General features: G+C 43.2%; 1 protein-coding gene across 1 annotated transcript in view; it reads right to left on the bottom strand.

Moving 5' to 3' along the window:
* Nucleotides 1-16,928, bottom strand: part of CFAP65 (cilia and flagella associated protein 65) — a 173,670-nt gene extending 156,742 nt beyond the window's left edge. The window contains exons 1-2 of the mRNA XM_088472350.1: nt 16,845-16,928; nt 13,953-14,043 (exon numbers count right to left, since the gene is read on the bottom strand). Of these exons, the coding sequence (XP_088328476.1) occupies nt 13,953-14,030 (78 nt within the window). The 5' untranslated portion in view covers nt 14,031-14,043; nt 16,845-16,928. The remainder of the gene's footprint in view (nt 1-13,952; nt 14,044-16,844) is intronic.
* Nucleotides 16,929-17,384: the final 456 nt, after the last annotated feature.

The raw sequence follows: 17,384 nt of genomic DNA, 5'->3' as shown, positions 1-17,384 counted from the left end.
ATATAATGTAAATATGTGGACAAACAGAAGCACAAACCTGTCCACCACCACATAACTGACCCCAAGGATGACAGGTCAGCACAATTTACCTCACTTTACTACATTTTTTTCTGCATTTCTCAATAACAAACTTTTGGCTTAGGGGTGCCATGAAAACAACGCTGATACTCTAGGGTGTCGTGATACAAAAAAGTTTGGGAACCGCTGCCATTTACCCATTTTGTACTTTACAAAAATTGATGTTAAGCTCTTTTTGACTCTGGCTTGACATGCATACTATTTATTTTTTTTTTAATTGCATTTATACAGTATATAAAACGTTTTTGATATTTAACACAACACAAAAGCAGCAAGACAGTACAGACTTACAAAGATATTGAACAGGACATGAGGATGAGGTCAAGCTATTAAAGCAAAGACAAAAGCATAGGGTAAGATGTTGTAAGGAGTCATACGTGAGTATTTCTTATAGACAAGATACAAATTTGAGTTAAAAATTATGTATAAGTGCCATATCCTATCGACTGAACAAAACATCACGTAATATAAGAGACAGTTATACATTACTATTAAGGGCACAGATTGTCCACATAATTAGCACAACAAAAGTATTAAAAATATCCTGTAAGAACAAAAGAATAGTGAAGCACAGAGAACAATACTTAAAGTGACCAGTTATCCCTCAGCTGCATGTAAATCGAGGACAACCCAAGCACCCGACATAGGACCAGGCCACTCAGCCAACACTTTGCTATTATGCACCAATTATAAACTGTATAGATATTGTGACAGTGAAGCAAGATTCAATTATCTAAATATACTGTATATATCAACAAAGCAAACAAAGCCTACCAAAAACCACCCCCAACATGTACCTCAAACCCAAACATGGCGTACCTTACATCCAAACAACCAGCCACACTACTTTACCTAAGCAAACCCCAATCCACCTTCCCCTAAACACATGAAAGACAAGAAATAGTATAATAACAGGATAAATAAATGCTCTCCAAGAGGCAGGTGACAGTACTCTAACAAGCCAAGAGCACCCAAGCAAGCCCTAAAAAGCAATCAAAAGCACGGCTGACACTTTGCAAAGATGAGAGGTGTGCCCAGGGACAAACAGACGGCTCTGGCAAGGAGAGAAAAGACGTAGGTAGTGGCCTGTCAGCCCACATCCCTAACCCCCTCCCAGATAAAAGAAACAAGGTTAAGTAGTTTAAATAAGGTAGACTATCTAAAATATAACATATAACAAATGACTTCAGCCAGAAGAACTAAAAAAGGATAGAAAAAGACAGAGGCTGGCCAGCACCACACTCAAATTAACCTATATAAAAAATAACTGTAATAATCACTCAAAAGCCATGGAAAGCTAGAGAAAGAGCCAGTTGATTCTGCCAGGTGCAAATTGGTACAACCTGGGTGCGGCTGCATGCGTAGAATCAAATAACTTGGCTAGCCCCTTGGGTACCACCCTTTGTCAGAAGGGTACCATCATTGCAGGGGGAAGGTACCCTCAACCTCTGTTTAATTAGTATAAACCATGCCCGGCTCTTCTGCGCAGCCAAAAACACAGATATTCTTTGGTTGTGAAGCTCTAAAGGGCCTTTCGTGATGGAACAATAAAGGATAGTGTATCTGTACCTACAGTGAAGCAATTTTTTCTATAAAGGAGCAAAGTGAAGTCCCTGGGAGCAAATCACCGAAGGGGATGTGATTGGCCCTCTCCACAGTAGTATAATCAGGAAACACCCCATAGCCATAGATCTTGATCAACCATTTCCCTAGGAAGACATGAAGTTGCAAGCTCTTCACCTTTTTCAGCAGACTAACAAAACAATCATTATTACATTGGAGACGCCCCTCGGTATCGATATCAGGTAACGTCCCTGTGACCACAGCCATCCGTGTCTCTAACCAGCGAGTTTTCATAGGAGATTGCATGTCCCCATGGGTAGATATGGGGGCCTCTGTCTCACTTACTCTCTCCCACATTTTTTGCAGATCATGTCTCTAGAGTAAGAGGTCAAACTGTATCTCTCCAATCCAATATATCACTCATCTTTAAAATTATTCACAGCCTAAAGCACCTATCACACTGTGACATCAGTGGATGAAGGAGAGGCCGGCAAAGATGGAAGCCGGAGACAATTGCTGAGAAATGGAAGGATGTGTCTCCCCTCAATGAGAGGACGATCTGGCAAAGTTGTCCAGCACTCCAGCTGCAGAACTGTTCTGACCTTACGATAGCTAGCAAACACGTGCAGAAAACAATGTGATAGATAGACAGTGTTTGGTGCAGGTGCCAGTGGCAAACGCAGGATTTTGAAAGGGGGGGTTCCAAATAACCACCCGCCCGCGCCCACCCCCCCCCCAGCAGTAGAATAATATGGCACCTGGCTGCATTAAAAAAAAAAAATACTGGGACTCCCAGCCCCCGTCACCTTACCTACCTACCCCACCAGTAGAATAATATGGCACCTGGCTGCAGTCACAAAAAAAAAAAAATACTGGGACTCCCAGCCCGCCCCCCACCCCCCACAGCAGCAGTATAGTAGACAGTCTGGCAGTGTAATTATATGGCAGTGCCAGGGGGGGGGGGGAGCGGGCGGGCAGCGGGGGCTGGGAGTCCGATTAATACTCGGACTCCCAGCCCCCGCCGCCGGCCTGCCCGCAAGATCCCCGGCGCTCCCCCGACACATACTGGCCGCAGGATCAACAATTCGGCGGCCGGGCCACTTACATCTTACGGCCGCCGCCCGGCGCCGAACTCTGCAGGTACGGAGTAGCGGCAGACAGTCCACAGCGGCGCTGAGTGGAGTCATGGTGCCTGCCTGGGAACTGGCTGGGAGGGGCTTGCGCGCTGCAGCTCCCCCTACAGCCAGCCCAGGCAGTGTCACAGTCTTCCTGAAAAAAAAAAAAAATGTTTTAAGCAGCGCTGCTCGCCGGGTCGAACAGGGGGGGTTTCCAGGGACTCGGAAACCCCCCCTGCGTGCGCGGGTGGGTGCTTTAGTGCGTGACTGGAGCAAATATTCGGACAGATATGACAGTAGAGCAACAGGAAAGCAACCAGCCAGGCTAGAAAGATACAAACTCCTCTCAGGTCAGGGGATGAAAGAGAAACGAGCAGAATCAGGACACTGCAGGAATCAGGTGAGTGACAGGCGCTTCCAGTAATAGCAGCTTGAGTAGTGTGCCAGCGGGAAAGTGTAGCCGCTAGCAGCAGAAAGAACACTTTCAAATCATTGAAGAGATCCAGGCTGAGGCAGTTAGGGAGCAGGCAGCGATCCACCGGATCGTCAGAGAAATAGGATGAGTGTAGGCAATTTCCGTGATGATCAGTCCACATCCTCTGCACAGCAGGCCCAAAGAAGGCCGAGACAAATAGAGCTGTAGGTACGGTTCCACAGCTTCTGAACAATGGCTAGCTTGGGGAAATGAATGTTAAAGCACCGGGGAGAGGCAAGCAGGTATAAAAAAACCAAACACTCTAAATGGATGAAAGACGGATTTTGAAGCTGGGGAGCTTATAAGCATGCTACACTATGCCAGGCCTGGCCACACCCCAATGACTACTATTGTAGTACTGGGGCAGGATTTCAATCTAGTGGTCTATTCATGAAGGTAATTATTGGGGTCTGTTCGGACCCCGATAATTAACATTCTAACTCGATGCGAGCGCCGGAGCAATTCATCATTGCTCCAGCGTGGTGACAGCTGATCCGAAAATCGTCTGTCTCCCTGAAGTGTTTCACTGCTCCTTTCGGAGCAGTAAATCTTTTCTCTGCTCTGAAAGGAGCAGTTACACTAGTGCACATGCGTGACCTACAAGTCGTGCATGCGCACAAGAGCTCCGACATCCGGTGGAAGGAGCCGGATAGGGGCAGAGGGATCCAAAAGGATCCCTTTTCACAACCCGGCACTCCTTGCCAAGGAGTGGGTAGCGGGAGCAATCGCCATCTGAAGATGGCGAATGTTCCCGCAATCAAGCTCCGTAAATATTGTATTTTCGGAGCTTGATGAATTCTGTCCCCATACTAGTGTATGGGGACAGCAGGCCATTCTGTGAGAGGATGGTAAGAAGGAGATATCTGTGATACTAGTGTATGGGGACAGCGGGCCATTCCGTGAGAGGAAGGTAAGAAGGAGATATCTGTGATACTATTGTATGGGGGCAGCGGGCCATTCTGTGAGAGGATGGTAAGAAGGAGAGATCTGTGATACTAGTGTATGGGGACAGCGGGCCATTCCGTGAGAGGATGGTAAGAAGGAGATATCTGTGATACTAGTGTATGGGGACAGCGGGCCATTCCATGAGAGGAAGGTAAGAAGGAGATATCTGTGATACTAGTGTATGGGGACAGCGGGCCATTCCATGAGAGGAAGGTAAGAAGGAGATATCTGTGATACTAGTGTATGGGGACAGCGGGCCATTCCATGAGAGGAAGGTAAGAAGGAGATATCTGTGATACTAGTGTATGGGGACAGCGGGCCATTCCATGAGAGGATGGTAAAAAGGAGATATCTGTGATACTAGTGTATGGGGACAGCGGGCCATTCCATGAGAGGAAGGTAAGAAGGAGATATCTGTGATACTAGTGTATGGGGACAGCGGGCCATTCCATGAGAGGAAGGTAAGAAGGAGATATCTATGATATCTCCTGCTTTGCCTTCTTAATGAATTGTCCGATAACTTAATTTCTACAAGTGCAGGTGAAAATGTTCATTTTCACCTGCTTTTGTAGAAATGAAGTGACAATGAATAGGCCCCATAATGCGAAAACAGCTGGTAACATGATTGGCGAGGTGAAAAATCTTATATGAAGCGAACAGAGAGACAGTTTATGACATGAGAGCAGTGAAAATGAATGATGGCAGTTTCTAATTATGGAGATGAAACTGATGTATTTAGAGAATGGAGCCTATTTATTAAGCCGAAGAATGTGGTCAATCCTCTGAAAACACTGTTTTCGGCGGGTTGTCGCATTTGTGGACCTTGGTGTTAATTAACAAGGGGGTATATCACTGATATATCTGCTGTGGTCCCTCTCTTTAAGCTCGCAAATCCAGTCTCCATAGATTTGTATGGGGTTTGTGATAATACCTGTTGTGCTAAGATAAGCTTTTTGGAGCTAAGGGCCTGATTCAGAACTGGTCGCTAGATGCGTTCGCTCGCTCCCAGCGTATGCAAATCCGGCTAAGTGACGACATGGAAGGCGATAACACGTCAAGGCATAAGCACGCCCACTATGTCTTGGCGTGCAATCACTTTGTGTATGTAGATGCCCATCAGCGTGTCTTAAGACACCCACTAGCGCACGTCATCTCCAGGAAGTATCTGCACCCATCGGTACATCGAGGACCATCGGAAGTGAACACAACGATTGTGTTTACCTCTATCCTACCGCAAGCATTTCAGTGCAAAATAGAACCAAGTGACGTGTACAATGACGCCTCTATGCTAATTATACACACCCATAAAACGCTGTTAAGACGCCCAGACACGCCTGGGTTCACAGCACCACTCCCCCATTCACAAGCACCTTCCCATGTTACCACCCACAAACGGCTCATTCTGTCACTCAACGTGGTGGCCAGTCTGTGTACAACGAGCGTAGTGACTGGCTTGTGCACGCGCATTGCGACTTCTACGCATGCGCAGACGGGCAACTAATGGCCACAGCGAACGTCCGCAGCTTAGCGACCGGGTCTGAATTAGGCCCTTAGCTTGTTTAGCTTTAGATGTCATTAACTCATTGTAACCTATAGGCTACGTTTCCACACATTTTCGGAAAGGGATACTTCAATTACCGCAAGCGAATACTTGGTTGGCTCAAACCCGCAAGAGCTTGCTTTGATTAAATATAGTAATTTTCGGATCTTAACAGGAAATTTCATAAATAGGCCCCAAAATGTGGAAAGAATACACTTTTTACTGCATTTTGATAGCTGCCTGAATTTGATTTCAATTAATTCTTATGGGAAATCAATTATAGTTTACTTTTCGGTAACACTTAAGTTTTAAAGACCAACATAACAGTGCTAAGAGGAGGATTGCTGTATAGACCGAGCTGTATGCAAGTTTAGTGGTCTGAAATATTAATGAAGTATTTCTAGAACAAATGGCCTTGGGTTTGAAGTTTATTAACATTCTCTGTACAACACTTTGCAATATTGGGTTTTAAAACACCTTTCACACTGCCATCAAGTAACCCGGGTTACTGTGCAGTGTGAAAGGACCCAGTTGTAATCTGGGTAGCAAGCAGGGTCGAAACACGAGTTCAACCCGGCTTGTGACAAAAAATTGTCTGGCGCTAGACAGAGAAGAGGATCAAGTATTGGTGCAGCAGTAAAAATATGAGGTAATTGTCAACCTCACTATAAAAAGCAAAAACACAAAGAATACTGCGCTCCAATACTAACACAGAAATACCGTTAATATTTTAATAATTTATTGGCAATAAATCATGCATAGAAAAAATAATAAACAATATATAAATAAAAACATAGAAATACATTAAATAACAATTAGAAAAAGTACCATAGGTCTAATGACATATATATCTCTCTAGTCAGTGAAACGAGTACTCTCAGGAATAAACAATAAAATTCACAACAATGCAACCAACACAGAGAGTTGATCAGGCTCTCTATAGAATGCGAGTTGTAACAATAAAACTAGATAATTGCATAAGGAACCACTATAACAAGGCTCATGTAGCTAATGGTAGTGAATATTCCATATAATGGTTAAATGGTATCCATATAGCTACTAATGTTGCAATTAGCTCAATAGTGGTTCTTTTTAGGATTCTCTCTGCACATAAACCAAGGGCCAGCTCTCCTTTAGCATAATATCTCATAAGTGCTGATAATTGGCCCGTCACCACTGATTGTCAATCGCACAGGTTTATATAGCTGGATATTTGTTCTCAAATGTCCTTTTAGCCTATCAGATGTAAAGTCCCATATATATGGAGAGGCTAATGCACAAGGATAAAAAATAGGCAGTCACTAACAACCTATATAGGTTGATATACCTGTGGTGGTAATCCGGGCACTACACAGGAGTATAATAGCGGGGAGAACGCCGTGGGTCAGGCGGCTCCTATGCCCTCAGCATCTGTGATGGTAATCCGGACGCTATGCAGGAAGGATGGTAGCGGGGAGAAACGCCGTAGATCAGGCGACTCCTGTGTCCTCAACACCTTCCGCAGCGTGACTAGGACAACCACGATCGGCGCTCACTGGTATCAGCGCTGGAATTCCAATCGGCTCCTGTCTCCACACTAGTATAGCCGCATGGTGCTGCAGTGAGGAGGAATTGCTGTTTTATCACCTGCCAGGTTGCCGGATACTGCCGAGGGAAAAACGGCTGGACACTGGAGCAGAGAGAATTTTTAGTATTCCAAGGAGGAAGCAGCAACGCGTTTCGGCTATTCCTATAGCCTTTTTCAAGCTTAAATGCTCACCTCCATCTATCAGTAGTTTAAATAATGTAGGAACCAACATGATTGGTCAGTTAAATAGTCAGACTTATCCATCACTTGTAAATAATACTTCAGCTGAAGGGGCTCCTAATCAGTCACATTCATTCTTGAGCCACAGTGTTTCAGTTTAAATGGGTTGCCTAAAATCAGACAGACAATCTGGCATTCTAATATCAGCTAAAAAATTGAGAAGGTTAGTAGAGAGATTGAACAGGCCCAAAAAACTATTATCTGTTTCAAGGATGACTCAGATTTTAGAAGGAGAGAAATAGAACTTAGTCAGAAAGTAATTAGTTATGAGAAATAATTAATATCAAAGAAAAAGAGAAAACTGGTGAGGGATGAGAATGGCCCTTATATACAGAATAATAGATACCCTAAAAAGATATTTTCACGACCCAGACCTGTTCATCAACAGAGATATAACCTACCACATTCCCCTATAGATAGATTTAGACCAAATAGGATAGACACAAATTCTGAAGCTAATAATGACTTCATAAAATCAAACAGAAACAAAAGTACTCATATTTCATCCCCCAAATTTAATTCAGGTGCTAGACCAAAAATTAGATCAAATCAGATGTATAAACGGGATTTTCCCAGTCGAGAGGAGGACTGGCAGAAATTGTCGCTGTACAACCATTATCAACCCCTACAAAAAAAAAAACCCCAAAAAGAACAAGAGACCTAGGGGAAAGAGAGGATTGGGAAGGAAGAGATCTAAGACGTCCAAGATACCACTAAATGAGTCAGCTATCTTTAATTTATCGAATAGAGTTCTATCTGAGACTGAATTACAGCTCTTGTCTAAAGGTTTAAATTTTGCTCCCAGTACAAACCCCAATCTTTTTAATTTATTATCCGAATTAAATCGTTATGTTAGATCAGTGTGTAGACAAAGGTATTTTTTTCTCCAAAATGAAAAAAGAAAAATTGGAGAAAGATGATGATCCGGTAATTCTAGATACTGATGACCTAGAATGTCTCTCTACATTAGAAGCTTTACAAGCAGAATGTGGAAATTAGAGTATTTGATGTCCAAGGTTCATCCTTTCTTGTAGATAGAACTCAATTTAAAAAGAAGTCCAACTTCTTCCCTCTTAATCATAAGAGTCCAAGTATACAGTTATTTTATAAAAATACATTAAAAGAATTACAACTATTGTGTCATTCCAACCCTAATCAAGATCTTGGGAAAAGAAACCTATCGCTTGGTGAGAGGTTGGCTCTTAGGAATCTCCAGGATGACGAGACTGCATCATTATCAAGTCTGCTGATAAGGGGGGTGGAGTCGTCATCTTGAATAAAGCAGATTATGTTAAGGCAGCTTTAAGTCAATTGCAGGACATTTCTTTTTACCAAATTTTGGGTAGTGATCCAACTTTGGGTTCTCAGAAAGAACTCAAAGCATTATTGGACGATGCACAAGATAAACAAATTATCAGTAAGGATGAATTTTATTTTTTGTTCACTAATCACCCAGTTACACCAGTGTTTTATTATTTACCCAAGATTCACAAGTCTTTAGTTTCACCACCAGGGCGTCCTATTATTTCAGGTATTAATTCACTCACTTCTAATTTGTCGTTTTTTGTTGTTCACTTTTTGCAGTATCATGTTGTTTCCCAGAGGTCACATATCCGAGATACTATAGATCTATTAGGTAAATTATCAACCATTAGCCGGCGCCCGGGATATGTTTTTTTTACCCTGGAAGTACAGGCACTTTATACCAACATTCCGCATGAGGCTGGAATTTTAGCAGTGAGTAAAGTACTGAATATGGATGTTAATACCTCTGATGACCAACAGGAGTTTTTGTTATAATGTATTCGGTTTATTTTGACACACAATCATTTTATGTTTGACTCCACCCAGATTACAGATTCACGGGACGGCCATGGGCACCCGATTCACTCCGAGCTTCGCCAATTTATATATGGGTGCCTTTGAAGATCTATACATTTGGGATGGATCAGCCGAAGCGAATCTGGTGTTCTATGGCCATTACATAGATGATTTAATTTTTATTTGGGATGGGGATATTACTTCTGCCACTCAATTCACAAATTTTTTGAACTCTAACACTATGAATTTACGTTTCACTTTGCACTTTAGTCACTATTCTATTAATTTTCTGGACGTCACTTTGTCAGTAGCAGATGATAAAATCATCTCAACTTTCTATACCAAAAATGTTGATTGTAGTTCCTACCTTCATTATAATAGTGGACATTATCGTCCTTGGATTGAAAATATCCCAAAGAGTCAAATGGGTAGGATTAGACGCAACTGCACCAGAGATGAGGATTTTCACCTGCATGCTGACAAATTAAAGGTCAACTTTCTGGATAGAGGTTATCCTCTAGAATTGTTAGATAAAGCTAAAATCCATGCTGAGACAGTGTATCAATCTAAATCTAGCGATACTGTTCCTCGTACTAATATCAATCCTGAAGTGGCTGATAGTCTAAATTCCACTCTGACTAATATGCCGAATAGACTTGGTGAAATAATACCATCAAAAAAATCTACAAGAAAGGATACGTCTTTATTATTTATTTCTCAATTTAATAACGAATCAAGAAAGATTAAGTCTATTATTAGTAAAAAATTACAAAATTTTATTTTCTGATCAGGTACTCTCTAATAACATTGCCCCTAAACCAACTGTAATTTTCAAAAAGAATAGAAATGTAAAAAGTTTTTTGGCCCCAAGTATGTTTTCAAGCGCTACTATTGCTGATGCTGCGAAAGCTAACACTTGGCTTCCTCCTAAGCCGAAGGGTTGTTATTCGTGTAATCACACAAGATGTCTAACTTGTAGACATATTGCTAACAAAAGTGATAAAATAGTCTCAGTTACTACTGGTACCAGTTTTGATATCAATAGTTTCATCAATTGCGAGTTGTCACAGTTGGTGTCTGCGAGTTACCTGTATCAGGTGATGAACTGGAATCACTGGAGGCCGGCTGGACTGGAACCATGGGTAACATGAATAGCTCTTTTGTTAGAAGAAGTGGGTAGCAGTGAGAACTGCCTTTGGTGATGAGTGACTGGAACTGGAAACTTGAGACGTAGGAATGGGACCAGAAGGAACTTGGAGGGACCGGACTGGGACCGGAGGGTAGGCTGACTGAGCTGGTCGGGTTACTAGTAGATGGGCTTGCAGAGCGGTTGGATAGGCGTGGGTAGACGCTGGTAGCTGGGTGGCTACGTGGAGCGGCTTGGGAGCCGTTGCTGAGAGATGGTAGCGTGGAAGCTACTTGGTGCGGCCTGGGAGCCCTGTGGAGAAGCTGGTAGCGTGGAAGCTACTTGGAGCGGCCTGGGAGCCGTGTGGAGAAGCTGGTAGCGTGGAAGCTACTTGGAGCGGCCTGGGAGCCGTTGGTGAGAGATGGTAGCGTGGAAGCTACTTGGTGCGGCTTGGGAGCCGTGTGGAGAAGCTGGTAGCGAGGATAGCTGAGCCCAGCAGGCATACGGATAGCACTGGTCTAGGAACCAGCAGGAGCCTGGGACATACTGGTACACAGAGGTACAGCTATAACACAAGTAGTACACCATGGAACGTAACTAGATGTTCAAGCCCTGAGTGCTATTAGAGGAGGATCTATATACCTAGAGTCTGGCAGCGATTGGTGGATACAGACAGGTGGTCTGCCAGTGGCATTCAGAGTGGAGCAAGGCACAACATGCAGAGGGAGTAATCATCTCTGCAGCCCTTGAGAATCAGGACCACACCTGTGATTCCAATTAAGACTAGCAATGCTCACAGACAGAGCAGGGTCCAGGTGTTTAATCAGTGTGGGGGGAGAGCAGTCTGCACACACAGAGATGTTACAGCCAGCATGAGTCAGCCAGAGCAGATGTCCCAGGAGAATTACAAACACAGATCCATGGAGCAGCTGGCAGAGGTTAGTCACAAAAGGTAAAAACTAGCCAGGATCGTGACACGAGTCCACGTATGTTGTGTATGTATTAAATTGTGGCTGCCCTATACAATACGTTGGGCGCACAACGAGGAAACTCAAAGAACGCTTTTGTGAGCATAGGCTTAATATATTGAAAGGCCTTGAGACACATACTGTCTCTAGACATTTTTCGGAATTCCATCAGAATAATCCTGCATGTCTGAGGGTCACAGGGATAGAAAACATTAGTAGAACCACAAGAGGTGGGGATAGATTTAAAAGATTATGTCAAGCTGAATCCAAATGGATCTTTAGGCTTCAAACTCTTTCTCCAGATGGCCTAAATGAAGCTTTGGAGTTCTACGATTAGGAATCTTCCTTTGGGGGTGGGGTGGACCGACATTGCTCAACATGTACTGTCCGGTCAGTTGAGTTATCTCGGCCCCCCCCCCTCCTGTCCCCTCTACTATCATCTTCACTACTATTACTACTATTACTATTATTATTATCATCCCTACTATCATCATTACTAGAACCATCAGTATGTTAAGTAAGATTTTTATGGTCTCTGGTTTGGTATGACCTTTGGTTTATGTATAATGTATATGCCCCTGCTATTGAGGGTTCATCAATGGGGGATGTGGGATTGATATATAAATTATCATCAACCCATTGATACTGGATGTGGTTGTTTGTGACTGGTTATTAGGTCTTTTGGCACTATCTATGGGACCATTATTATACATGACCATGCATGTATGTGGCTTTACACATACATACATGGTATATGCATTCTCTTCGCCCATATTAATTTGTTTGTCTTGGTCAATTATTATGAGCTCAGTAGTTCTTTTTTTTTATTGTTTTTTATGATAATGTATAGATTATTGTTCGATTTTTTTTATATTTGATATGTCAATTTGTTTGGAATATTAGCCTATATTATTTTTATTCTAGGTAAGTGGATATGTATATTGTCAAGTTTACTGGATAGGTTTTATATTAGAATGCCAGATTGTCTGTCTGATTTTAGGCAACCCATTTAAACTGAAACACTGTGGCTCAAGAATTAATGTGACTGATTAGGAGCCCCTTCAACTGAAGTATTATTTACAAGTGATGGATAAGTCTGACTATTTAACTGACCAATCTTGTTGGTTCCTGCATTATTTAAACTACTGATAGATGGAGGTGTGCATTTAAGCTTGAAAAAGGCTATAGGAATAGCCGAAACGCTTTGCTGCTTCCTCCTTAGAATACTAAAGATTCTCTCTGCTCCAGTGTCCAGCCGTTTTTCCCTCGGCAGTATCCGGCAACCTGGCAGGTGATAAAACAGCAATTCCTCCTCACTGCAGCACCACGCGGCTATACTAGTGTGGAGACAGGAGCCGATTGGAATTCCAGCGCTGATACCAGTGAGCGCCGATCGTGGTTGTCCTAGTCACGCTGCGGAAGGTGTTGAGGACACAGGAGTCGCCTGATCTACGGCGTTTCTCCCCGCTACCATCCTTCCTGCATAGCGTCCGGATTACCATCACAGATGCCGAGGGCATAGGAGCCGCCTGACCCACGGCGTTCTCCCCGCTATTATACTCCTGTGTAGTGCCCGGATTACCACCACAGGTATATCAACCTATATAGGTTGCTAGTGACTGCCTATTTTTTATCCTTGTGCATTAGCCTCTCCATATACATGGGACTTTACATCTGATAGGCTAAAAGGACGTTTGAGAACAAATATCCAGCTATTTAAACCTGTGTGATTGACAATCAGTGGTGATGGGCCAATTATCAGCACTTTTGAGATATTATGCTAAAGGAGAGCTGGCCCTTGGTTTATGTGCAGAGAGAATCCTAAAAAGAACCACTACTGAGCTAATTGCAACATTAGTAGCTATATGGATACCATTTAACCATTATATGGAATATTCACTACCATTAGCTACATGAGCCTTGTTATAGTGGTTCCTTATGCAATTATCTAGTTTTATTGTTACAACTCGCATTCTATAGAGAGCCTGATCAACTCTCTGTGTTGGTTGCATTGTTGTGAATTTTATTGCTTATTCCTGAGAGTACTCGTTTCACTGACTAGAGAGATATATATGTCATTAGACCTATGGTACTTTTTCTAATTGTTATTTAATGTATTTCTATGTTTAATTTATATATTATTTATTATTTTTTCTATGTATGATTTATTGCCAATAAATTAAAATATTAACGGTATTTCTGTGTTAGTATTGGAGCGCAGTATTCTTTGTGTTTTGCTTCAACCCGGCCTGTGGTGCGGTGTGAACGGGTAACAGGTCGAGGCGACCTGGGTCCCGTTCACTGCATAGGAAGAGCCAGCACTTAGAGATGATCTCATCTCCAAGCGCCGGCTCAGCAGCTATAGCGGTGACATCATCAACCTGGCCGCCAGTCTGAAAAGGGTCTCAGGCGGGTCGTACCCGGAATGCACAAATCCCGGGTGCGACCCGCCATTTGCGATCTGAAAGAGATGAAAAAGTGAGGAGTAATAATAAATTACATTTCTGTACTTACTAATTGAATGGAGGAGTTACGGTTCTGTCCCAAGAATGCACCGGAGTCCAGCGGTCTCATGTGAACTGGCCCAAGCATTTTACTTCAGATTCTGAAATAAAAAATAAATAAAAATGTAATGTAAGGATAGATTAAAATGAATTCTTAGTGATTTCATAGGCTGAGTTCCCAGGAATTTTGAGAAGTAACCTGCTTCCATTGTGTATAGTTGATGAGTGCCCTTTAATTTAGATTGTTGTTTATTTGGGTGTCCAAAACCCTACAAGTTACGTGTTTCATTAGCAAAACACAGAAAAGGTCCCAAGTTAACTAGGGAAACAGTTCAAAATTCATCAAGTACCATTAACTATTAATTTCCTGTACTATAATTGATATATCTTGCTGTCTTTTTGCAATACGCTATAAATATAAGTATCCAAAATATTCAACAACACACAAAGTTTTCTACACATCAAAAGAATGTCATACATACACTTAAGTGCCAAAAGACATGGGATAGCAGTGTAAACATAATGGTAGGTGGCGTCACAGTACTTTGGCATCTTGGAAATGCTCAGACCTGCATCAGTTGTAATATGACATCTCATGAGCCAGTTTGAATACTGGTTAGGCTGCTCATAGCTAGGCGACGTGAATTATCGGAGTTCGAACAGGGCATAACAGTGCGGATATGCGACATTCCTCAAGTGGTGCTTAATGATTATGACCAGCGGTGTCTGGCCAGAAGAGTCCGTGGTATCAGACAAGTGACACTGGCTCAATTCACATTCAATGCAGAAGGTACCAAACGCTTATCCAGCAGGTCAGTGCAGCGTTCTTTAGCTTCCATGGAATATGGGAGCAGAAGACCTACCAGTGCCCCTGTTAACTCTACGACATCGAACACAGCGCCTCACCTGGGCTTGTGATATCACTAATTGGACCGTGGAGGACTGGCAACATGTGGTGTGGTCCAAAGAGTCATGGTTCTAGTTGTTTTGAGTTGATGGTAGGGTTTGGGTGTGGTACTGACCCGAGCTGTCAACAAGACACCGTTCAGGCTGGTGGTGGTTCCATAATTGTGTGGGGTGTGTTCATGTGGCATGCGTTGGGTCCGCTGGTCCGCCTGATCACGTCCTTGACCAGTAACCACTACTTTGCCTGATGACCATTTGCAGCCCTTCATGGACATCACGTACCCCCACAACGATGGAATATTCCAGCAGGATGATACACTGTGGGGGAAGTGTATTATAGCACCACGGATCGCACATTAATACATGGGGAGAAGCAGTAACAGCACATTTAACTTGTGCTGATACCACTAAACCCCCATATTGCCCGTTCATACATCTCCCCCTGTGTCGTCGGCCCCAAGTTGTCCAGAATTGGTTCGAGGAGCATTCTGGAGAGTTCCGACAAATGGTATGGCCACCATGTTCAGCCGGCATGAACCCAAATGAATTTTTATGGGATGTGGTGGAGAGGTCCAGTCGCACCCTAGATCCTGCACCTACAAATATCCAGTAGTCTTACATCCACTTGTGGAATCGATGCCACGTCGAGTTGTTGCACTTTGCCGGGTTAGTGGGCGCCCTACACGATACTAGGCATCTATCCCATGACTTTAGGGCACTTCAGTGTATAGGTGATGGGTATATACATTGCACTTTCATTACCAGGAAATAACAGGGGAGGGTTAGGGTACTTACCTGCCCCAGTCGGGATCTTCATCCTGTCGGGCATCCGCTGTCGGGATTTGAACCGGTGGCTAAACAATATTTCACTACCATTCCGTATATAGACATGATCCAGAATTGTACGCTATCATACAGCCACTGCGTCTTTGTACGCAGAGGCTGTTTGATAATATGCTAATGCAGCAGGAGGTGTCTTGTGTAAATAGACGCCTCCTGCCTGCTTCTATGTTCCGCTACTGTGCCCGAGGACGCAACCATCGTATCACTTGCGTGAACAGTGGCCATCTGAATAACACTTTGGTTACTCAGAATGGCCATGTTTTTCACGCTGCGGGGCCAGTGAAGCTGCATCGGTAGTTGCAGACACCGGCCTTGGTACATGCTGAAAACTGGACCGACGCGCCCCCCTTTTCTGGGAAGCTGCCTCTTCCTCGCTCCCAAAAGGACGCAGCATGCTACGGCTTAGGGAGCACTGCCAGAGATCTCGCAGTACAAGATCTGCACATGCGCAGTGCAGATCCTGTGCATGCACAGATCAGAAACCATCAGAGTTGTATGCAAACCATCAGGTTTGCGTACAACTCTGAATCATTATGTCTTATAGAAAGTGCAATGTAACACTATATATGCTGCACTGAGTAGTGGGAATAATATGTAGTACCTCTAGGAAGAATATTGGTGTATATGATGGGGGATATATTACTAAAATAGAGCTAATACAGTACAGTTCTGTACTAAGATGTGTGTGTGATAAGGTATAGTGCCTATAGGAAGAAAATTAGTATATATGAAGTATATTTCTATTCTAATATAGAGCTAATACAGTATAATGCTGTACTGAGTAATGAGGTAATGTATAGGGCTAAGGTGGTTGTATATGTCTTATAGAAAATGCATTATAATCAGTGAGGTAATGTAATGTATGTTGTGTAGGATGAATCTGTGTATATAGAATGAGGGTGTATATTTCTAATAAAGAGCTAATGCAATAATGCTGCCCCGAGTAGTGAGGTAATATATAGTACCTGTAGGAAGAATATTTGTGTATATGATGTGAAGGGGGTGTATATTATAGAGCTAATACAGTATATACTGTGCAGAACAGTTAGGTAATAATATCTGTAGGATAAAGGTTAGTGTATGGTGGTAGGTGTGAATTTCGTATAGAATCTTAGTACAGAGTAGAACAGAGTATAATAATCACCAAGCTCACCCAGAGTTTCTGTCCTTACGGTTCGAACAGTTCCAGGGCAGCCATTCTTCTGTCTCCTAGGTAACCGGACGCGGCAGTAACAAGAAATGTGTGTCTTAGCAACCACGGCAGGTGCAGAGGGTCAAACTCATTCGAAGGCGAAGTATAAAGTGTACGCATACTTCATACCGTGCTAGAGAGAAAGCCGCATGCCCCGGGTGACTGGAGCTGTAATTATTGCGCATATCCCACATTCACAGATCGTGCCTAGGCTATCATCCAAGAGATAGGTAATAAGACTCTTCATTAATAACCACTGTGACAAGACCCCCCCTTCCGTTGATACTCAAATAATTCACAATTCTCCATAAGGTGTGGACAACAGTAGTATTGTAATAAAACTCATTGTTGGGACGGGATGTAGTTAATTGGCCACCGCACAGGATGCCGGCGGTCGTAATCCCGGCGCCATTATATTGACCTTCGGCCAGAACACCGGCGCCGTAATACCGACATCAATTCAGATAACGTCAACGACGGCATCCCAACAGCCAGCATCCT

Source organism: Taudactylus pleione, unplaced genomic scaffold (assembly GCF_031769625.1).
Source record: "Taudactylus pleione unplaced genomic scaffold, aTauple2 ptg000122l, whole genome shotgun sequence".
Taxonomy (NCBI): Eukaryota; Metazoa; Chordata; class Amphibia; order Anura; family Myobatrachidae; genus Taudactylus; species Taudactylus pleione.
The sequence above is the reverse complement of the archived record's forward strand: the minus strand, read 5'-3'. Positions and strand labels throughout refer to the sequence as shown.